The sequence below is a fragment of the Protomyctophum bolini genome (genome assembly GCF_963924005.1).
Source record: "Protomyctophum bolini genome assembly, chromosome: 6".
NCBI lineage: Eukaryota > Metazoa > Chordata > Actinopteri > Myctophiformes > Myctophidae > Protomyctophum > Protomyctophum bolini.
Genome location: NC_137867.1, coordinates 19714463 through 19735227, shown reverse-complemented (window position 1 = coordinate 19735227; position 20765 = coordinate 19714463). Strand labels below are relative to the sequence as shown.

The 20765-nt window shown below is 40.4% G+C and overlaps 2 protein-coding genes across 2 annotated transcripts; one reads left to right on the top strand and one right to left on the bottom strand.

Moving 5' to 3' along the window:
• Positions 1–486: 486 nt before the first annotated feature.
• LOC308316937 (ATP synthase subunit C lysine N-methyltransferase) lies at positions 487–2989 on the bottom strand (the record flags this gene model as incomplete). Its single annotated transcript, XM_080765729.1, has 6 exons — positions 487–636; positions 762–766; positions 911–1016; positions 1476–1580; positions 2009–2019; positions 2830–2989. 6 exons carry the CDS (start codon positions 2987–2989, stop codon positions 487–489), a joined length of 537 nt encoding a protein of 178 aa, XP_080621855.1.
• A 1618-nt stretch (positions 2990–4607) lies between these two features.
• On the top strand, positions 4608–19648 carry rab3c (RAB3C, member RAS oncogene family; the record flags this gene model as incomplete). The annotated part of the gene is made up of 5 exons (XM_080765292.1): positions 4608–4625; positions 7623–7847; positions 13108–13226; positions 18607–18731; positions 19334–19648. 5 exons carry the CDS (start codon positions 4608–4610, stop codon positions 19522–19524), a joined length of 678 nt encoding a protein of 225 aa, XP_080621418.1. The 3' UTR covers positions 19525–19648.
• Positions 19649–20765: the final 1117 nt, after the last annotated feature.

Below are 20765 nucleotides of genomic sequence, written 5' to 3'. Positions count from 1 at the left end.
CCCGTGGATAAGGCACGTTACCTCCGCAAGTTATTATCGGCATAGATGTTTGTCCGTATGTGATTAAGGATTGGAAAAAGTTGCATTGGCAGCCATAGCAAATTCTTCCCAGGGTAAAAAAAACGGATGTGACGTTTTTGGGCGTTCCTGTCTTGTTTCGTGTCTGTCAGTGTATATGGGGTGTACTGTGTACTTTATAGTAATGATTAGTGTAGGTATGTGGGTAGGTACTAGTGTACTACTAGCTAGTAACACAATTTGACAGTAGAACCGAACTGTATACGTTTGCCAGTTATCATTTTCAGTAACAGACCAAATCTAGACATAATGACATTGAGAAAAACGCATTGAAAACATAACCTTATACTTTACATTGAGTTCTATCTCTAAGTTGTCCTCAAACTAGCCCTCCAGCATTGTCTCCTGTCATCTCGATCCTCCAGCCATCTGGATGAGTTAGATCAAATGCTGGATTTGGATGTCTTGCTATACGTTTCCCAGACTTGACAACACCGTTCCAATGTCATATGCCCAGGTCTGGTCAAGATTAGAACCAAGAGAGGAATGATGGGGCCATTTGGGGAAGGGGAAGCGACAGGCAATGACACATGCATCATCGGGAAGCTCATCTAGCAGCTTCACACAAAAGGTCAAATCAGTGATCAGCCATTGCGAATCAAATGTTGCCTGATCAAATTATTCAATATGGTTGAGATTCTGAGTTGAGACTTGTGTAAAATATAGAAAGAACTAGAACTCACAACTCCTGGAGCAAGGAAAACTGTGACATTGTTGTATTCCGATAGATTGGACTATAACAAAAGAACGGAAATAAAAGAAAGAATAGTCAAATAAAGAATGAATCTTTTCAAAGTTCAGTTATACCTTCCAGAAGTCTTTTTTAGCAGGCTAGGAGGTATTCCTCTCCATAAGGCCTTTCCCCTGGCATATGCCAGCAACATGGAGTTGATCTCAAACCCAGTGCACTGGAAGCCAGCAAAAACCATTGGAAGCAAATTGAATGAGGAGGGATACTAATATTCAATACCTCTCAAGAACAACAACATACATTCACACACTGGCACAGTGGTTCTCAACCTTTTCTGGATCAGGGCCCACTGAAAATCTCTAAAGCATTTGCGGCACACCCATTTGACCATTTAACACAACAGCCATTCAGCTGCCATGTTAAGTGGTCACTGGTCAGATGGCCATATTGGTATCACAATGAAAAGTCAGTTTTCATGCTTTCTGGGTTTGTGTAAACACAAACATTGCACTTTGCAATACCAAAGGTTGGGAATCGCTGCAAGAGCACATACAGTATATTCATATTGTAGTGGTACACTCAACTGGACTCGCACATAAAGACATAATTAATCTATGGTAAACAGGATTAAACATAGTCTTGCACTTACAGTAGGTGGATAAATGCACAATGTTTAAAAAAAGAAAAATAGCCAACCAGAACTAACCAGCCTTCCATCTCCAGAGCCAAGATCGGTCAGACGACCTCTCCGTCCCTCAAGCAGCTTCAGAGCGTTCTTTGTTTGATCTATACTCGATGGTACATAAGGTACCTATAAACCACAGTGATAAACACAAGTCAATAAAATACCCCAGTATTTCTATCAATAGCACATTAGCTACTCTTCGCCAATTTTGAGTAATAAAGGATAGGAAAAATAAAATATGGTATAGGTTATATGTAATACTTCAACTTCTGCTCATTACAGATTCTTTTTTTTAAGAATGAGCCTAAATGAAATAGGCCATTACAAACATAATTCATATGTAAATATGAAAAAAGAAATTGTAAAAATGAACCACTCCGTAATTATAGAAACCAGTAATACGTCTTATAGGCAAGAGCGACCACAGGGCTGAGCCACTCTCCCGGAATAATGTCACTTAATTATGTCAGCACTGTCATATAAGTTTCATTTTAAATTGTCTCATATAAGCAGGGGGGCACATTATTATTTTTGGCTAGTACTCAAAGGAGCACCTGTACGTATCCTGCCACAACGTTATGCTGCTTTCACACGGGCAGATGCAAAAGATACAATCATGCAAAGCTGCACAGTGTATTTGTAGTGATAAGCAGCAGGAGGATCCCCCTAGCAGCAGGTGTCCGTTTATCATTAGCACAACCAAACGTCCAACACACCTAATGCTGTAGGTTCCATCATAGAAGATAGAAGTACTGTAAAATGCCAGAAAGGAACAAAACTACATGGAGACTCACACAGAACTGATCTTTTTTTCCACTGTAATCAATGTAGAAAAATGTAACTGTTGCCAAATCCTCCATCCTAAATTGTATGAATTATACAGCTTCAATGAAACGGTTCAATGATTTCTATTTTGATGATACACAATGCCAGCTATTAACTGCGTAGGCTATCGGAGGGATTTAATCTTTAAGATTGTGATAGATAGATAGATAGATAGATAGATAGATAGATAGATAGATAGATAGATAGATAGATAGATAGATAACTTGCATGATGCATTTACATCATTTCAAGGTGCAGTGCAGGATCCATTATGCAACATTTATGGTTCTTCATAGTGAATGCACTTCAGCCATGAAATGTGTTGCATAGACCACAGAGTAGTTCTTTAAAGAAAGATGATCAATATCAATAGCCTACACTTACCGGTACCTTTTTCTACATTTGATGCTAGTGTAAAGCATAATTATGCTCAAGACAAGCAAAGCATTACTGTGCAAATATGCTTTTCTATGGGCCTATTTGATTTCATACAAGCACGCAATAATTGGGAAGGGCATTAAGCAGTCAACTAAATGCATGATTTCAGTACCAGAAATTTTGCAGAAGCCAGGCATGGCAAACAGACTCAACAAGCCATAAAAGCCTGTCAACAGGGTCCCTGTGGAGGCAGTTAGAATAGGGTGGTATCTGTTGCGATGAAGGGAGCTACAGACACCGTCCTCAAGAATCACTTCAATTGTATGCTCCATTGTAACCTGCAGGCTTTAAGACCCATAAAAGACAATGAATGAAACATCAGATATTTCAAAAGAAGACAGATGATTGCATCTTCACTAACTTGTGGACAAAAACGTCTTAGGGTGATAATGACAATACATTTCCATCATTAGCATTCCATTCATTCAAATATTAGGCTACATTCACGAATTTTAGGCCACATTCACAGATTTTATGAAGAGCAGATGAAAATATGCAAGAACAAGGAGGTTCCTCATATATACTGTCTGAACTTCATCAATGGGTTCTCTAAGCATCCACTCAAACAAAGGTTTGACTTCTATTCTAAACGGTACAATATAGGCTATACTGCTTGCTTTATTTTTAACCCATGACCTATTCCTATATGAGAGTATATTATGTTTTTTTTTTTTTTGTAGACAAGACATTACATTGGTCCTTATTCGAACAGTAGATGGTGCCATAATCACCTAAGAGCCAAGACTGTCATGCAAAGGTTGTTCTATAAGTTTGTTTGTTGACCACGATTTGGTGTGCGAAACTATAGTCCTTGAACTCGTAGCCTACCAGTACTTTCTTGGTACAATCTAGTTAATGAGACCATTTCCATGTTGCAGGTAGACCCCACAAGGGCCCCAATATACCGATTGAACCTGTATGATTGTATGATGACTGTATGATCAATCTAGAATGTTGAAGATGGTGAGAATAGACAAATAAATAAATTTAGCCGGCTAAACTAAATATCACTATAACACATTTTGTTGTACAATACAATAGTGTGGAAAGACAAACATGAACGCATTGCCTATACCTGCCCGCGCCCCCTGTCACTGCGTGCGGCGTGCGCGCACTCACACATGCAGCCACGCAGACGCAAAACGATTTATTTCAATGGCGTAGGGCAGGCTACACCCCGCCCTATAATATTTTACAGCCAGTGTCGAATGTCAGGTAGCGGTTGTAGCCTTGTAGGCCTATATGTCTGCATTCTGCGATGACCTTCTTTAGGGCTATATTATATTATGTAACCTCTGTTGTGTCTGGTTGTCAGGCCTATAGGCGAGAAGGCAGGTTACCGTTTAGGGTTTAGGGCTGAAAAGGCAAATCATGTTTAGACATGGGCTATTTGCAAGGCAACATACACACATTTACACCCACAATAGTGGATATAGTAGGTCTAATCTAATACCGTAATACGTCTGCACAACCTAAGAGAATAAAAAATGTGTCCGTTTTACGCACAAGAGCAGCCACTATACAGAGGGCCAACTGCCAAGGCTTACGTTTCTATTTCCACCAGACCTCATCAAACAAACGGTGCTCCCAGTGAACGTCCCATCATATTCCTCATCACTCACTCACGCGCCTCTTCTATTTGCTCAGCAGCCGTGTGCCGCTGCATGCTCTCTGGAGCGGAGCTTGATTTCTGGGCGGGGGGGATGGCAGCCAGACCCAGGGTGACGCAAAAGGAGAAGCCATTATTGCTTCCTCAAAATAATTTATTTCTGAAGGGCTCATTAGTGGGAATCTATTATAGGCTACAGCTGTGACTGCGACCTTTACTTTGTATTTTTGTAAATAGCTCAGCTTGTTTGTTTTAATAAATTGGACTATCATCACTGACACATGGATTTGTATGGCAAGGTAAGTAATAGTCGTGTTGCACTTGCAAGCAAGAGTATAGAGAAAATGAGAAAACATCAAACATGATTTGTAAAATGTTGTATCCTAAACGCTGTAGTGTACTACAGTGTTGCGTGTGACTGTGTGTGTGTGTGTGTGTGTGTGTGTGTGTGTGTGTGTGTGTGCGCGCGTGCGCGTGTGTGTGCACAAGATGGATAAAAGTTAGCAAATTAACTATATACTGATTAAGGAGCATGGTTAATGTATAAGCTTAAAGTGGATATAGATCGTTTCTATGGAGTGCTCATATGCTCCTGCGCTATAGGAACCTATGTTCATGGAAAAGGTCCATATAATAATTTTCCTGCCCTTTGAAAGCACATCATATACAGCTGTTGACAGTTGTGAGTGCTGCATGCTGAATAATGTAGTCATGACAGTCATTATTCTGAGCCTGCAGGCTGCAGTGCCCGCGTCGATGCTGTAAAAAAAAACTACAACGCCCATCTTGTTCGTTCGTTTTGACGTCAGAGATGCTCTTCTTGCGATTGCACTGTCGCTCGCGCTTCGTGCCAGATCCCAACCAAAGGGGACAGCTCCCAGGTGCTGAAATACATAGCCTACTACCGCCTGCATTATAGTAGAAATAAAACACAAAGACAAGACACGCACGGGCAGAGCCGAGGCCTTCGATACAGGTTGGTTGACATAATATCGTCGTTGTATTTTATGGTTACATTTATCACTGGCTGTGTGAAAGAATTCCGTCAAATACAAAAAAAAAATTGAGAGAGAGAGAGAGAGAGAGAGAGAGAGAGAGAGATCTTCTCATTCAATGACCTCCTGAATACCCAGAATGGAATTGCTTGTGTTGTACGTAACGTTCGCATTAGCTACTGAATGCTACATCACGTCTCATGGGTCGACTGCTTGGAATTGTGGCTGCAATTCATTCTATCCTTAAATGCGAACATTGCACTTCTGTATAGTGCTGCGTCCTTGCTTATACTGTTCAGTAGGCTACCTATTTGGCCTTTGTATGAGGGCATTTCAAGATGCGAGCTGTAACATTGAGCAGGGTGTGCAGGATAGAGATTTCGCCTTAATAATTAACAGAATGGATTTAATTTGAATCTATTCGACGAGCACAGCGTTTCTCAGGGAAACATTAACCTTGGAGCAATAATATCTGCACTCATCTATGTTATACTGTAATTTTGTACTCCTGTCCTCTTTAGGGCGTTTGATTTGTGGAATTACTACGGAAATTCCTGTTTCAGAGTCCATTTGCAAATCCGCGATCCATTTCATTATGTGCCAGTAGATTAGACAACGGTTGTGATGTGGAAACAACGTAGTAGGCATGGCTACTGTATAGGCTTACTGTATTGGACCCCCATCTGAAAAGATTGTGTCAGGGACTCGATAACTGAAGATTTATTGTATGTTAAACATGCAATGTATTTTTGGCCGGAAAGTAAAATAGCAAATTTGACACCATCTTTCCAGATTTAGATTTTTTTGCAGAATAGAAACATAGCAGATCTACAAGCTCACAACGCATCAATGTGACTCATTGTGAGCTTGTAGATCTGATATTTTTGAATAGCTGAAGCATATAATTACATGGGATTCTTTTTTTCATTATGCTGTATTACCACATTTGTCAGGGGACACCCTGAAACCCCTTTAAGGACACCTGACCTGGGGGTCCCCAGACCCCACTTTGAGAACCATTGCTGTATTTTGTTGTGGATTGAAAAGGTGTTTTGGATCAGGAAATCAGACGATGTTGATTTTGGTGGTAGACAAATGTTACAGTACCCATATCAACTATGAATTTATACTGTTCCACTGCCAAACATATCTTATTTTGGAGGGGTGTATGCCCAGCTTTTCGTGTCTGTGTAAACACAGACATTAAAGCCAAAAGTGAGGAAAGAAAAGTGAAGACGCAAATTGTGATTGGCCGGCATGACATTTGTGATGATTTGATTGGCTGAACACGGAATGTGATGTATAATGATGTATGATGATACGAGCGACCCTCAGTTCACACAGGTGTGATTTTATTTCTCAACATCTACAAATTAATTACAACTGATCATGACACCAAAATGTTTTGTTTGTTAATTGTAAGATAGCTTCAACAATAATCCAAAAAATAATCATTCGAATATTTACTGCATTTAACCACTGTCTATTGGCACAACTCCCAATTAAATCTGTATCCAACTGTGCATGGCTATGCTGGAGTACCTGCCCTCTGTCACGTCTGGTCTAAGGCTACAAGAAGCCTGTGTACTCTCTTTTTCTCTCTCTCTCTCTCTCTCTCTCTCTCTCTCTCTCTCGTACCTTTTCCAAAGAACTTTGCGGTGCATGTGTCACATCCATTTATTTCACACACATTCACATACCAACACCAGAGGCAGCTATGCTAGGCACCAACCTAGGATCAGGAGCAGTTGGTAGTTGTTTTGCTCATAAAGTCAGGTGTAAGTGATTGAACCAAGAACATTCTGATTCCCAGACAACAATAACTAACAACTCTCTCTCACCCCTATGGATAATTTATTTTATAACCAGTCAGTGAGTACAAGGCCAAGAACTTCATTAGTTCTTCTCACCAGAGGCGGAAAGTTCTTATAACGGCAGGGGGTTCAAGCAGCCACGCCCCCTCCCCCCCCCCCCCCCCCCCCAGCGGTGGAAAAAAAACGAGTTTTGTTTTTTCGAACAAAAGCCACCTTATTAGCATTTGAATGCGGCATGCGCGGCGGCCCAACACCTATCTTGTAACCCCTTTGAATTGAATTGTAACCCCTCGTAAAGGTATGTGACTGTATACGTGTATTTTGCCAAAATGCAGTGGGTTCAGTCGCGCCTTTGCCAAAATGCCAGGGGGTTCAATCGCGCCTCTGAACCCACGGAGTTTCCGCCACTGCTTCTCACTACTGTAAATTTTTACAAACAAAAACCTTCATGACAAAGTGAATCTCCTGTTTTTGTTTGTTTTTACAGATGGCTGCCACTCAGGATGTGAAAGGGAAGGGGGAGGGAGGGGACCAGAACTTTGACTACATGTTTAAGTTGCTGATCATTGGCAACAGCAGTGTTGGCAAAACGTCATTCCTGTTCCGCTATGCAGACGACGCCTTCACGTCAGCCTTCGTCAGCACAGTGGGCATCGACTTCAAAGTGAAAACCGTCTACAAGAACGACAAGAGAATCAAGCTGCAAATTTGGGTACGTGTTACCAGAAAAGTGTTTTTCAGATTGAACAGTTTAATTCGTTTTATAGTTTAGCTACGTTAATTAATTATGAATAAGAAAAGAGTATTAATATTCAAGAAAACATGCACTAAAATGTTTGATTGCCTTAACAACTGGTCACATATAAGAGGGTGAAAAAAGATGAAAGTTGAAATTGTTGGGATACAGTTGAGCAAAAAAAGACTTCTGTGTGCTTATCCTGTGCAGTGTGCACTAGCCATTGACAAACCAAAATCAAAGGATTACTTTGCGTTTTTTCCATCTTAACAACATGAAGGAACTCAATATACAGCATCTCTTCTTTCAGTCTATTTTTGACATCTCCAGAACACTGCCTATGAATCTACTGTATGTGAACCTATTGTATAAAAAGCTATTTTGTAGGCACAGAAACAACACTGAAGTTGACCTATATGTGCTCTGTTACCTTTGAGATGTAATCCAAATAAGACAGTCCATACATCTACAATGCCCTGATAGTCTATGCAATATCCCATTCAATTGACATCCAGGGGCTTCACCTTGTTTTGCCAGTCATGCATGCATTCCCACCATCCCCAATAGAATCAGAGAGCATTTATGTTTGAATGCAGCGTTCGTCTGTCTGGAAGAAATGTAATTTCCTTCATAAGCTGGATACACAGTACAATCCTCAAAGTAATATTATTTTGTTCCTTTGTAACTTCGAGACATTTTGAGCGTTCATTTAACCCCGAAACTGTACAAATGTAACCGAATAGGGTCCAGTTGGTTACATTTGTACAGTTTGGGGGTTAAATGAACGCTCAAAATGTTACAGTGCATACGGCTACACTCAACATTGTCAGCCCCTTTGATTTGACCGACGCTGTAAATGGCAAAAGGACTCTAAAGAAACTCTTCCCCCATCTTCCTCTCCCTCCTAACAGTGACCTCTGTCTGTAAGATACAATTAGTCTAGCGGTCTCTGCTGAGACCTCCCTGTCCGTATCTTCTTCACTCTGCGTGCACCTCACAGTTGATCAATATATATCAAACACAGTGACAGGCTGTGACACAATGGTTGTACTCTTGGGCAGATATTAGTGCCTTCTACTTCTCCTCATATGCAAGAAGGGTAGTAAACTGCTTAGAAAATATTTATATATTTTTCTTATAATAATAAATAATAATAATAGCAACTAGTCATTCAAAAGTCAGTAAATCCCCCCGCCCCCTCATAATGAAAAACGTCTTTTCAAATATATCAGATCTACAAGCTCACATCACACCCTGTTGTGAGCTTGTAGATCAGACATTCTTGCCTAGTACGATATGCCCAAAATCTAGGGACGTCAGGGATAAAGTGATTAATTTTCTTTTTTCATGCTGAAAGTATTTTTCATTATATTTGACAGCGGCAACCACTGTTGAAACGATGGGACTTGGATGGTAGTTTTTGTGCATCATTCCATTGAAGAATTGTTGTAGTGTTTTCTCCCTCCTGTTGCCAAACATTCTGCTGTACAAGAACAGAGACAGATGGAGACTTCACCATTACTGACAGGAGGAGAGTAAGTGTAAGCTTGGCTCACAGCAGGTGGAAAGCACAGAAGCAACTCTTACTACAATATGTAATAAAAAAAAATGCCTGTGGGAAACTGAAAAATGCAGGCGATTATGTAAATTAGGAAATGAAGCACAGCGTTAGTTTATACAGGGACACGTGAGTCGCATGCCTAAGCTGTCAGCGTCAGTCATTCCTATTTTCATTCACATCTCAGCTGATCATTACGTCACACAGTCATACTCCAATCAGAATTCACACCACATATCCGCTGATGCTTAGCACCTCCTCCACCCCAGCCTCCACATTTTGATCAGAGCATGGCATAGGCTAAAACACTTATATCTGCTGATCAAATGTCAATGTCTGCTGATTTAAGATGTGTCAACGTATTGCTCACTATGGGGGTTTTGCTATCGTTCCCTGATTTTGCTTAGCATGCTGCTTCAACAGAATTAAGGGATCATCTCCCTAAGTGGAGCGTTTAACGCCAAGTTTAACTGTATTCCATTTGTTGCAATAAATGGTTAATCTACTTTGACGTGCGTTTCCTGTCTAAATTGCAATAACACTTTCAAGGTTTTGTTGGCCTTCCCCATATTTCTGCCTTCCTACATACTGTAACTGTCTAATCTAAATCTAATCTACATCCATCCATGTTTCCTTGTATATACCAAATTCACTCCACCTTGCTTTAGAGTGTTATTTGCAGCCATAATAACTGTTGTCCTGCAACAACTGGTTTGCCCCAAGACATGTTGTTGGTTCACAATCATAGATGAAAGATCAAGCAATTCAACAGTATGTGAAAAAGCGGTAGAAGGTAAAAATAAATTGACAGACTAATCACCGTAATGTGTTTGTGCCATTGGTAAAGGCAAGCATATTCAAACACAAACAAGATGTGCATTTCTGCCCTGTCTTACTTAGGTGCAAAGAGTCAAGAGATAAGCCTTACACTAAGTGGCCTTTTAGAGTGATGTTTAGTGTCCATGTGGCTTGTGCGTGTTGCACTCGTCATCTTTTGTGAAATATATGAACTACAATACCAGTAAAACACAGCACTGTCCTGGTTTGAGACTGAGGTGACTTCAGCACAGCATTGTGCTTACAGTAGATATTGTAAAATGATACTCATAATGGTTTAAGGCGTAAATCCATGAGTGACACACATTTCCGACTATTGTCAGCGTCCACTCGCGTTAGCATTCCATTGAAGGCAGTCAGCTTCTTGGATTGATTTCTGGTAAACAGCAGACTATGAGCGAAGCTCTCTAGGAGGGTTCGCATTTACTAGAATCAGCTGGTTTTCTATTCTCTCCTGCCCAGTCGTTTTAACTGAGAACAAGCATAGCTTGTTACCAAAATAGCTTGGAGAAGCAAAGGTTATTGTCAAGCACTTGGCCATGAATAGATGGGCTATGTGAAATGTGTGGATGCCTACAAATGACATCTTTAGGAATCAGACAAGAGAAAAGGCAGTACATGGTCAAAGAATCAGGTGACATGTGCACAAATCGATACACGTACAAAGGTACATGTACGTGTTTGGATGTTATAGTAGATAGCCCCAGCTGTGACAGGCTGTGAGCTGTGTCTGTGTGTGGAGTGAAGGTCAGAGATGTCCTCTGGCTATAACAAGAACACTATTACAGCCTTATTCAGACTGACAGAGTAAATCACTGTGGACAAATACTAAGAATTGCTGCCTGTTTACCATGTACAGTACAGCTGTACTGCTGTTGCTAACATTTAGCTGACATTGCCATGAAACAGATGTGCATCACCACCCACACTATTACTGTACACTGGTGTAGGGTTGCCAAAGGACACAACAAAAAAAACAGGGGAGATGCAGTCTACCAATGGAATAAATCTCCAAGGGAAAAAATACTTAAATTGGAGCCTTAATTAGTCTTCGATCAATAATAGTTGTATAGTTTAATATTAATTAAACTATACAACGGATCTTTTAGCAAAATACAGGCACACGATTCCCGATGAAGTCGTGCGGCAAAGTATCCTCATTTACAATAGTCTGTTGCAACACTAGAAAAGCAGTTCCTGCAGAAACTGTGTGGGCTCGCCGAAAAACGTAATGTATATAATGAACAGTAGAAAAAGTATAAATAACTGCATAAAGCGGAACATGTTGAAGTTTGAACTACATTTCTAGCATAAAGTATATGTGGAAGTAGTATGATGCCCAAAAAGTGGCAGAATAAAGTAAGTAAAGTTATAACTGTGTCTACTAATGATTTGCAATTACAGCTTGTTGCTATTGGTGGTCTACGTCCATGTACAAAAGTTTGAGGCGCCTGTAGCATGTTGTAAACAAAAGTTATAGCTGTATAAAGGCCAACCAATAGGAATACAGAGGGGCGGGGCTTAAGCAATTAAGCCATTACAGCTCGTTCCTCTTGATGGTCTATGTCCATGTACCAAATTTCAAGCTGTAGCATGTTGTAGATAAAAGTTAGCGGGCGGGGCTTAAGCAATCACAGCGTGCTCCTATTGGTGGTCCAAGTCCATGGAGCAAATTGCAAGACTGTAGCATGCTGCGTTAGAGCTGTGTAAAGGCCAGCCAATAGGAAGATAGAGGGGCGGAGCTTAAGCAATTAAGCAATTACAGCATGCTCCTATTGGTGGTCTACATCTATGGACCAAATATCGAGTCTGTAGCATGTTGCAAACCAAAGTTATTAGCTCTGTAAAGGCCAGCGGGACGACAATTAGTTTGGTAAATTTCCAAGGAAAGAATTTCAGTTTCCACCCTAGTCTACAAGGCCCCTCTAAGCGGGCACTGATTAGGCCGCCAAACAGCCTGCGATTGAACTGCAATTTTGGAAAAACCGTGTAACATTTCGAATACGGTTTGAACCACGAAGTTTAGAATACACGTTTCTACGACAAAGTATGCCAGAGTAATGAGGCTGCAAAAGTGAGGTTGATTTGGGATAAAATCCCATTCATTGACTATGGGAGGAAATAATTATAAATAAAGTTAAATATCAAAAAAAGGGCCTGGACCGTGTCTCAGCGGTCCAGGTCCAGGTAATCCAGTCTGGCAGTGTGCCGCGGGTTCGACTCCCGATCCCGACGGCCTTTACTGCATGTCAGCCCCCCCATCTCTCCCCATTTCCTGTCAAACTACTGTCTATCCCTCCATATAAAATATATATATAATAAAATAAATATATATATAAGTATAAACCCTTTCAAAACAACTTTTTCACCAATGAAAATTCAAAGATAGATGAACATTTTAAAGTTTGAATGGAGAGTCAAAATTAAAGTATGACGGAGTAATAAGAGCACAACAGTGAACTGTGAAAAATGGGACCTTTCTTCCATCGACTCATTATAAAGAATGTAAAAAGAAAGTAAATAAAGTAAAGTATGTGGAAGTAGTAGGATGGCGAAGAAAGTGAAATCTGTCGATAACATTAGTGTGCTCGCTCTGATTAACCATTCATGGTGATCAAACTTGTGAATTATTCATTATTGACATCTCATTAGGCATACCAATTACCTGTGCTCATCGTTAGTTTAATTCTTACTCTAGTCTGTAGAAGAAATGTAGCCATCGTCCTGAAGTAAAATATTGCAAATGACCTACTGTAGTACTGTAGGTGTGGGGTGAATTATTATTAGCATATTTTAGCCTTAAATGAATGCCTATTTTGTTGGTTAATGTTCTGTGTTTAGGACACGGCTGGACAGGAACGCTACAGGACTATCACCACTGCCTACTACCGTGGTGCCATGGGCTTCATCCTTATGTACGACATCACCAATGAGGAGTCCTTTGGTGCCGTACAGGACTGGTGAGTCCATCTTGGCTGCTATGCTGGGGATCTCAGCTCAGCTCAGATTTGTATTGACAATTTGACAGTTGCATATACCGACATTGTCCGTTTGATGCCGTTTGTGTGACCTGTCTCTCACGGGGGGGGGGGGGGGGGGGGGGGAGAGAGAGAAAGAGAGAGGGACAGAGCACTCTACTGTGAAAAAGGTGAAGGTGTATTTCACATACCCATACCCATACCCTTTTCCAAATTCTCCAAATACCCTTTTCCAAAGTTCCCCTGTCTGCTGACCCTCAGGGGAACTTTGAACATCCTACAAAAAAAAGGCTCAGGGGCGACTGCGCCTTTGCTGTTAATTCGTCGTTTGCTGCTCGCAGCCCCTACACTTTGGAACAGCCTTCCCTATGCTGTTAGGTCTGCTCACTCCGCTGAGTCTTTTAAATCAAGACTTAAAATCTATTTATATTCACAAGCCTTTGAATCCCCCTCATGATCCTGTACTTTTATGTTGTTAGGAAATGTTTTCCTTGCTACTCATAACTGCCCTTAATATTATTCTATATTTTTGCATTGCATTTTACTGTATTGTATTGTGTTGCTTTTTCTGACCTGTGAAGCACTTTGGTACAATGTGCTATAATACATTTGATTTGATATAGAACAAGTAATAATAATTATTATTATCATACCCTTTATATTTGCATTACACTTTTCCAAACAGAAATTACAAATTGTTTTACACACATTTAGAAACGGATGAAGTTATCAACCGTGGTACTGTAGCATACAGTAGTAGATAGTTATTTCCATCTACATCTTGCTGAAGACCTTGCCCCTGGCTCTCTGCAGGTGTTTGAAATCTCTGTAGTCTATTTACACCACACTGTTATCTTCCACAGTCAGCCCAAGGGAATTATGGGTACACAGAAAAAGGCATGTTGGATAGGACATATTTCAGAAGGTTTTGCTTTTAGATAAGCTCCCTCTCTTAGATACAGAGAGATACTGACATTGCACTAAACATATCTTTTTGTAATGTTTACAGATGTCTTGTCAATATCTTTCAATAGCTTTTTCTCCATTGTGGGCCGACAATGACCAGCTTAGAGCTAAAGTTTAAAAGTTTGTACCCTTCTATCATTGGCATTATGAGAATTTAAATAGTGTTTGTGTTCTTTACCTCCTTTATCTTGTACTGTAACTAACCCTAAGAACAAATGGAGACCTCTTAATTATTACCTGTCCCTTTGACTAAATACTGCAGTCTCGCATCTATAACTGCTACCTCAGAAGTCAAACTATTACATGTGTCTGTGTCACATCTACAAAACAGGTTATAACTGCTACCTCAGAAGTCAAAGTATTACATGTGACTAGCAGCCATCATCCTGCTGTTACTGCTGAGTTTTGTCAGACCATACAGGAATTAAACTGTGATGGGCAGAGGAAGATTTTTTCTTTCTTTAAATAACTGGAATCTTTCTTTTGTAATTGCCATGGGCTTTACCCTTTAGTTTAAACCCTCTAATCTTAGTAAAAACTGACCATAGTTGGACCGCTTTTTACACCTGCACCAAATCTCTTTGCTAAAAACAGCTGATCTACACTACATGCTCACAACGAGACATGTTGCTTGTACAGTAGATGGCCTAATTTTGGCAAATGTTCCCCCCAGAATAGGGATGCTGGGGTTCAAGTGGTTAATTCCACTTTCTGTTTCCCCTTGTTCTTTATGAGAGGGATGCAGGAAAAAAGGGTCTCCATGGCAACACAGCTCATTCCCAGACTGTGCCTGCATTAGCTATGTGACGTGTCCATTTCCTGCCTGTGACAACTTAACAAAATAGGAAAAAATAATCAGACTGAATGTAATACAAATGAGAAATCAGGTAAAATAATATTCAAACGGGTTGAATTAGCATTTTTAACACATACATATACTGTACTGCATGGGTTTTCAACCCTTTTATACCAGTACCACCACAGAAAATATCTGGCTCTCCAAGTGCCACCATAATAATTAACCGACGTTAAAATACCTGAGCTCGCCGTAGACCTGCCCCATCCTATTAACACAGGAGGAAAATATAATGTATTCTTTGAATCGTTTTGTTTTTGTTTCCTAAGCCAATTTTGCTGCTGCTCTGACGAAACCTTGTTTTCATATATGATGCTTTATATGGTCACATTAATATTTACCTTGCAGCAACATCCTAGCCTATTTCAACCAATTGCTTGGTCAGAAGAACTACCTGTATTAATATAAATATTTCATTCCACTCTGCGTACCACCAGAGGGGGGCTCAAGTATCCTTAACACAGTGTGTATGAAATGGAGGTGCTGTTGATTTCCAATAAAAGATGATAAGGTGCCTAGACAGAGGAGATGAGAAGGAAATCATGTAAAATATATAGGGGCTATGCTAAACTACATTATACAAATACTAAGCTATATTACAAGGAGGCTACTTGTCATAGCGGATACTTTTTGTCTTCATCAAATTTCATTCTATTAATTCAGTCACGTAATTTTAGTTTGCAAATGCAGTTTTGTAACTTGTCCATCATATCCTAATCCTACTATCGCTTTTGGTGGAAATTCCTAGTTTTCATTGTTAGTTTCATTAAACTGTTGTTTTAAGTCAGCTGTGGTCGTGCTCCCATAATAAAGCCGGACGGTGGATGAACTACCTATAGAGCTTAGAAATGTTATGAGCAGAGGAGTGCTTTGTATATCATGTCCAAAGCACTCACCCGCAATGTTCGCTCCATTCAACCGCTACTGTATTTGAACATCTCTGTATTACGTATCTGGGTTATTAGCACATAGCTTAGCTGAAACAACGTAAAGATGGACTTCTCATGGGTCGTGGTACCGATTCAATGTCAGGTCGTAAACAATCTGGGAACCCATCTGTTCTTGAATCTTGAGAGATTCGGTCGTAAATGACCGGGTTGTCAGACACAGCCAGGTTCATCAAATGAACAGAGGACCTCTCCAAAAGTGTGCAAAGTTGTATTCGCGGTTGTGCTCCCAAAGTCTGCATATAGTTTGGGTGTGCTCATGCATCCCCGAGTATGGACTAGTTACTTTGATTTTCATGCAGTAAGTCCATAAACTCTGATACAGACACCAGCTCGGAGTGGGCAGCTCTGCCTTTGACTCGGTCGTCTGTCAGAGTGAAATTGTACATGATCAGCAAGTGGATGTGAAATGATCCACGTCTAAACTGCTCTCTAACAAGTCAGATTGGGACAGAGAGAGGGAGTGAGTGCCAAGATCACACAGCTTTCTCCTACAATAGATTTTCTTTCTGTGTTGAGCTGGTTGTGTGCTGGGTGCCCTACTTTCAGAGTAGACTGCACCACCAAGGGAAGGATAGATACGTTCACCTAACTGCTTTCTTCAAAATTGTGTTGTGTAGGTTATGTCTGAACAAGGAAGTAACTACCCTATATACTTCATTGACTGTAGTGCCCAAGGGCTCTAGCTCTACTGTATATTAGGCCCCTAACTTTATTTTCTTTTGCTCAACACCAAATCTCTTAAAATGTAAAAATTGCTGGTCTACAAGATCACAACAGATCGCGATGTGATGCGCATTGGTGTATTTGCGATTGGGCCTTTTGACTCAGGCTTTCAGCTACTAAGGTACTAAGGTACACAGGGAAAACGTATTTGAATATTCTAATCACACCTGGGGGTCTACTATACTCAGTAATGTTAACTCCATAGACACACAAAACAGAAAAAGATCATCACAGCACTCAATCTTTAAAATCTACATGGGAACGGCATGGCTGGAACTTAGCTTCATGTAGCCAGCCTGTAACATTAATCTGTTGGATGACATATGACTCCAAATATGGGAAAGGTTTCAGCCCAATCAGAACCCCCCATACCATTGACCTCAATAGTGTGATTCCTGAAGTAAATGTCCCTTTCATTTGCTCCATAGAGCGCCGAAGTCCTGACGTCACTCGCTCATCCCCTGGTTCCAAGGGGTTCGCAGAAGTTTTCTCTATGGAGAATAACATTGGGTCATCTTAAAATCGTCTCATATAAGAATTGTGGTCCAAAAATAAACAAACGGTCTCTGTGATATTGTCGGGGAGGTGTCTCTGTATCGTTTAAGGCAGTCACTGACTGTTTCTAGTGAAAATGTTAACTAATTCGGCAGCAGTAACATTACGTTTTCTCTCAGTCAATTGCTTCTTCATATCCATACGAGTGAAACCGCCGGGAAGATTTGTTTATTTTTCAAGGCGATCTAAGCTCCCCTATGGGGACTATAATACAAATAAATAAATACACAAACCTGTGGACTTAGCGATATTGACGTCAGACTTTGGTGCTCTATAGAGAACTTTATTATCAGCTGTAACCTAACAATCCAATATAGAATGTGGTTCCTTGCTGTAAAACGATGTGATATGTTCCCGTAGAAGCCATGTCTGTATGCACTATGCAATTAATCTATTTATAAGAAAAACATCTAATTCGTAGAGAAATGCTTCACTAGCCACAATCCTAATGTGTGTTACTATCAAATATTCCCAATCAAATCACTGGGGCCCTAAACTACGCTGTAAAATCCTTAACTCTAAGAATGCAACCTACAAATGGATTCAAATCGAGGGTCAATTTCTTTCCATTTGTGCATTCTCAGAGTTACAGACCTGTAACCAAGGTCACTTTAGACCTCTGGTGGACCATGGACCAAACGTTGAAAACCATGGTATAGGAGGCTCTCTGCGTCCTATAGATTAGGGGTTCTCAATGTTTTTGGCTGGGGACCCCCGGAAATTATTTGGCCATGTCTCTCGACCCCTGCCCCGCCCCCCACCACCAATACAAACTGACTGCAAAAAAACCCTTAAAAATAGAGAAAATATATAATAAATGAATACTGAAACCAAATATAATCATTAAGGAATTTCCATTTTCCAGCCATTCATTTGCAAATATATAGTTTTTATTATTATTATTATTACTTAATAATTTGGGGACCCTGCATTGCCTCCAGTGGTTGCCACCATTGGTGTGTGAATGTGGGAAGTGAGGACACTGGCGTCAACTGTTCGCCGCTTCACCTCCCAATGTATGAATGAATGGACCATTGCGCTTTGAGTAAGCACAGTAAGTGCATAGAAAAGCGCTATAAAAATGCAATCCATTATTATTAAAGCGTACTGCATCACATAATGCATTACACCTCACCTCATTCTATAGCTTTAAGGGAGTTAGCTACAAAACTTTGCTTGAGTGGGTGTTATGACCATTGAGTCTGTCTCGTGGCTGATTATGATTGTTTTTTGTATGAATGACTTAAAGTTAGCATTTCTTAATTGAAAGAGATAGACTCTTTTGTTATTCTTGTTATCTCGCTCCATGCAGGTCGACCCAGATAAAAACCTACTCCTGGGATAATGCACAGGTGGTGCTGGCTGGGAATAAATGTGACATGGAGGAGGAGAGAGTTGTGTCAGTGGACAGTGGAAGGCTGCTGGCAGAGCAGCTGGGTAAGACCTTATGCCATTCTTCTTTCCCAAGTCCATTGACCATAATGTCAAGGTTTCCATACGACAACGACGACATTCACTAGATTACAACTGTGCGTGCAACCTGTGCTCAGATGCAACACAGTACACCTGCTAAAAGTAGGGTTGTCCCGATCCGACCACGTGATGGGTAATCAGGGCAAATCGCGTAGTTTTCAAATGATCTGAATCGGATCAGGAGGAGCACAAAAAAATGTGATTATTCCCTTCATTCTCGTCTTGTCTTTTTGATTAGATTAGGTTATTGTGTCTACAGTATTTGTCTTTGAGAAAGTCTTGCTTAGAGTATCAATATTATTTCCATATTATGACATTAGACTGTCTGTAATTTTGGATATTGTACTATTGTGTGTCAAATATCGGATCGAGGGAGAAAATTGGTATCGGCAGATATTCAAAATCAAATGATCGGAATCGGATCGGGTGCACAAAAACGTGATCAGCAAATCCCTAGTTAAAAACTTTGCAGAAAATGTCTTGAATATACTGTGCTCATGATCAAGGCTATATGCTTTACATCTCTCATGAGTGTTTCTTTTGTTCCTCATAACCTTCTAATCCAGGCTTTGAGTTCTTTGAGACGAGTGCTAAGGATAACGTCAACGTGAAGCAGACATTTGAGCGCCTTGTTGACCTAATTTGCGACAAGATGTCGGAGAGCCTGGACACTGATCCAGCCGTCACCACGGGGGCCCCCACTGCCAAGCTGACAGACAGTGCTCCACCTCTCCAGCAGCCCGGATGCAACTGTTAGTGGTCAATTCCAGGGGCAAAGGGAGTGCAGCTCTAATCTTGCAGGGTGTGGGAGAGTGTGCTGTGTGTATGTTTTGTTTTTCAGTGGCACTATCAATCCTGATTCAAATAAACATCCAACTCAATGTTCAGCAACGGGTTAGGTTCCATTCAGGAGTCATTTTGTTGGGTGGTAATATTTTGTATTTAGCGCTGCTCTCTCTGGACTTAGAATTGACAACTACTTTAGCAGTAGTCTTACAATGTTCCGATTATCTATCTCACAAGATTCCATCATGTTATATCACAAACAATTACGTAAACACAAACGAGCGGACAGACATACTGTACAGTACACTGGTGTTGTAAAATGTGTAATATTACAGGACATAAAAATACCTTTAGAGACGTACTAGTCATCTAATTATTCTGCAACTTAATAGGCTTGTAAACTAAGTATCCTTGATAATGCTGGACAACATTTTAATTTTAGTACATAGTCCTAGACAACTTTAAGTCTTTGAATAATAATAAAAAGGAGCGTAGAATTTGTCAGTCATTGCTTTAATTTAGATTCAATATTTTTATTTAGTCTGTACAGGATGTATTTTCCTTTTATAGGTATATTCTATCTCCCAAAGCTGCCAAATATATATGATTTAGTGCACTGTATAGGACATATAGTGGCTTTCTTTTATGCAGTGTGCTTGTTCGATGAATGTGTGGGTATGGCGTGGCTGTGTAATGAATTATGTGTGAGTTTGCATGGGTATGACTGTTCTATTTACGAGTCCATAAGTGTATGCATTTTTGTTACCTTAAGAATCATCTACCTTGGATAAAAAAGTGGCCTTTTAGCATCTCCAACACGGCCTCCGTTAGTTCCTTTGTCATGTATAGTTTTGGAATGAATCGAATATACACATTGTTGATGTGGGTCCTGTAACATGTGTTTTACTATCTGTAGATGTGTGATTCCTCTGACGAGTGTATCCGTAAACCTTAAAAAACAAATAGTAATTTGTGCTTAGCCTCTAAAGATGACCCTTTATAGTGCGATGAGATGAGCATGCTGCCAAAAAGTCAATCATTTGTGCTGGTTTACCCAGGCCCTCTAGTACTAAGCCTTATCCAAAAGAGTCATCCGTTTTATTGTAACCTCGTGCCACCAGCCACCCCCCATATCATCACACTAACCCCACGTTTTTCCAGAGAAGGTGCGTCATGCAGCTATGGCACAGTGTAGTGAATGTGATAGTGTGT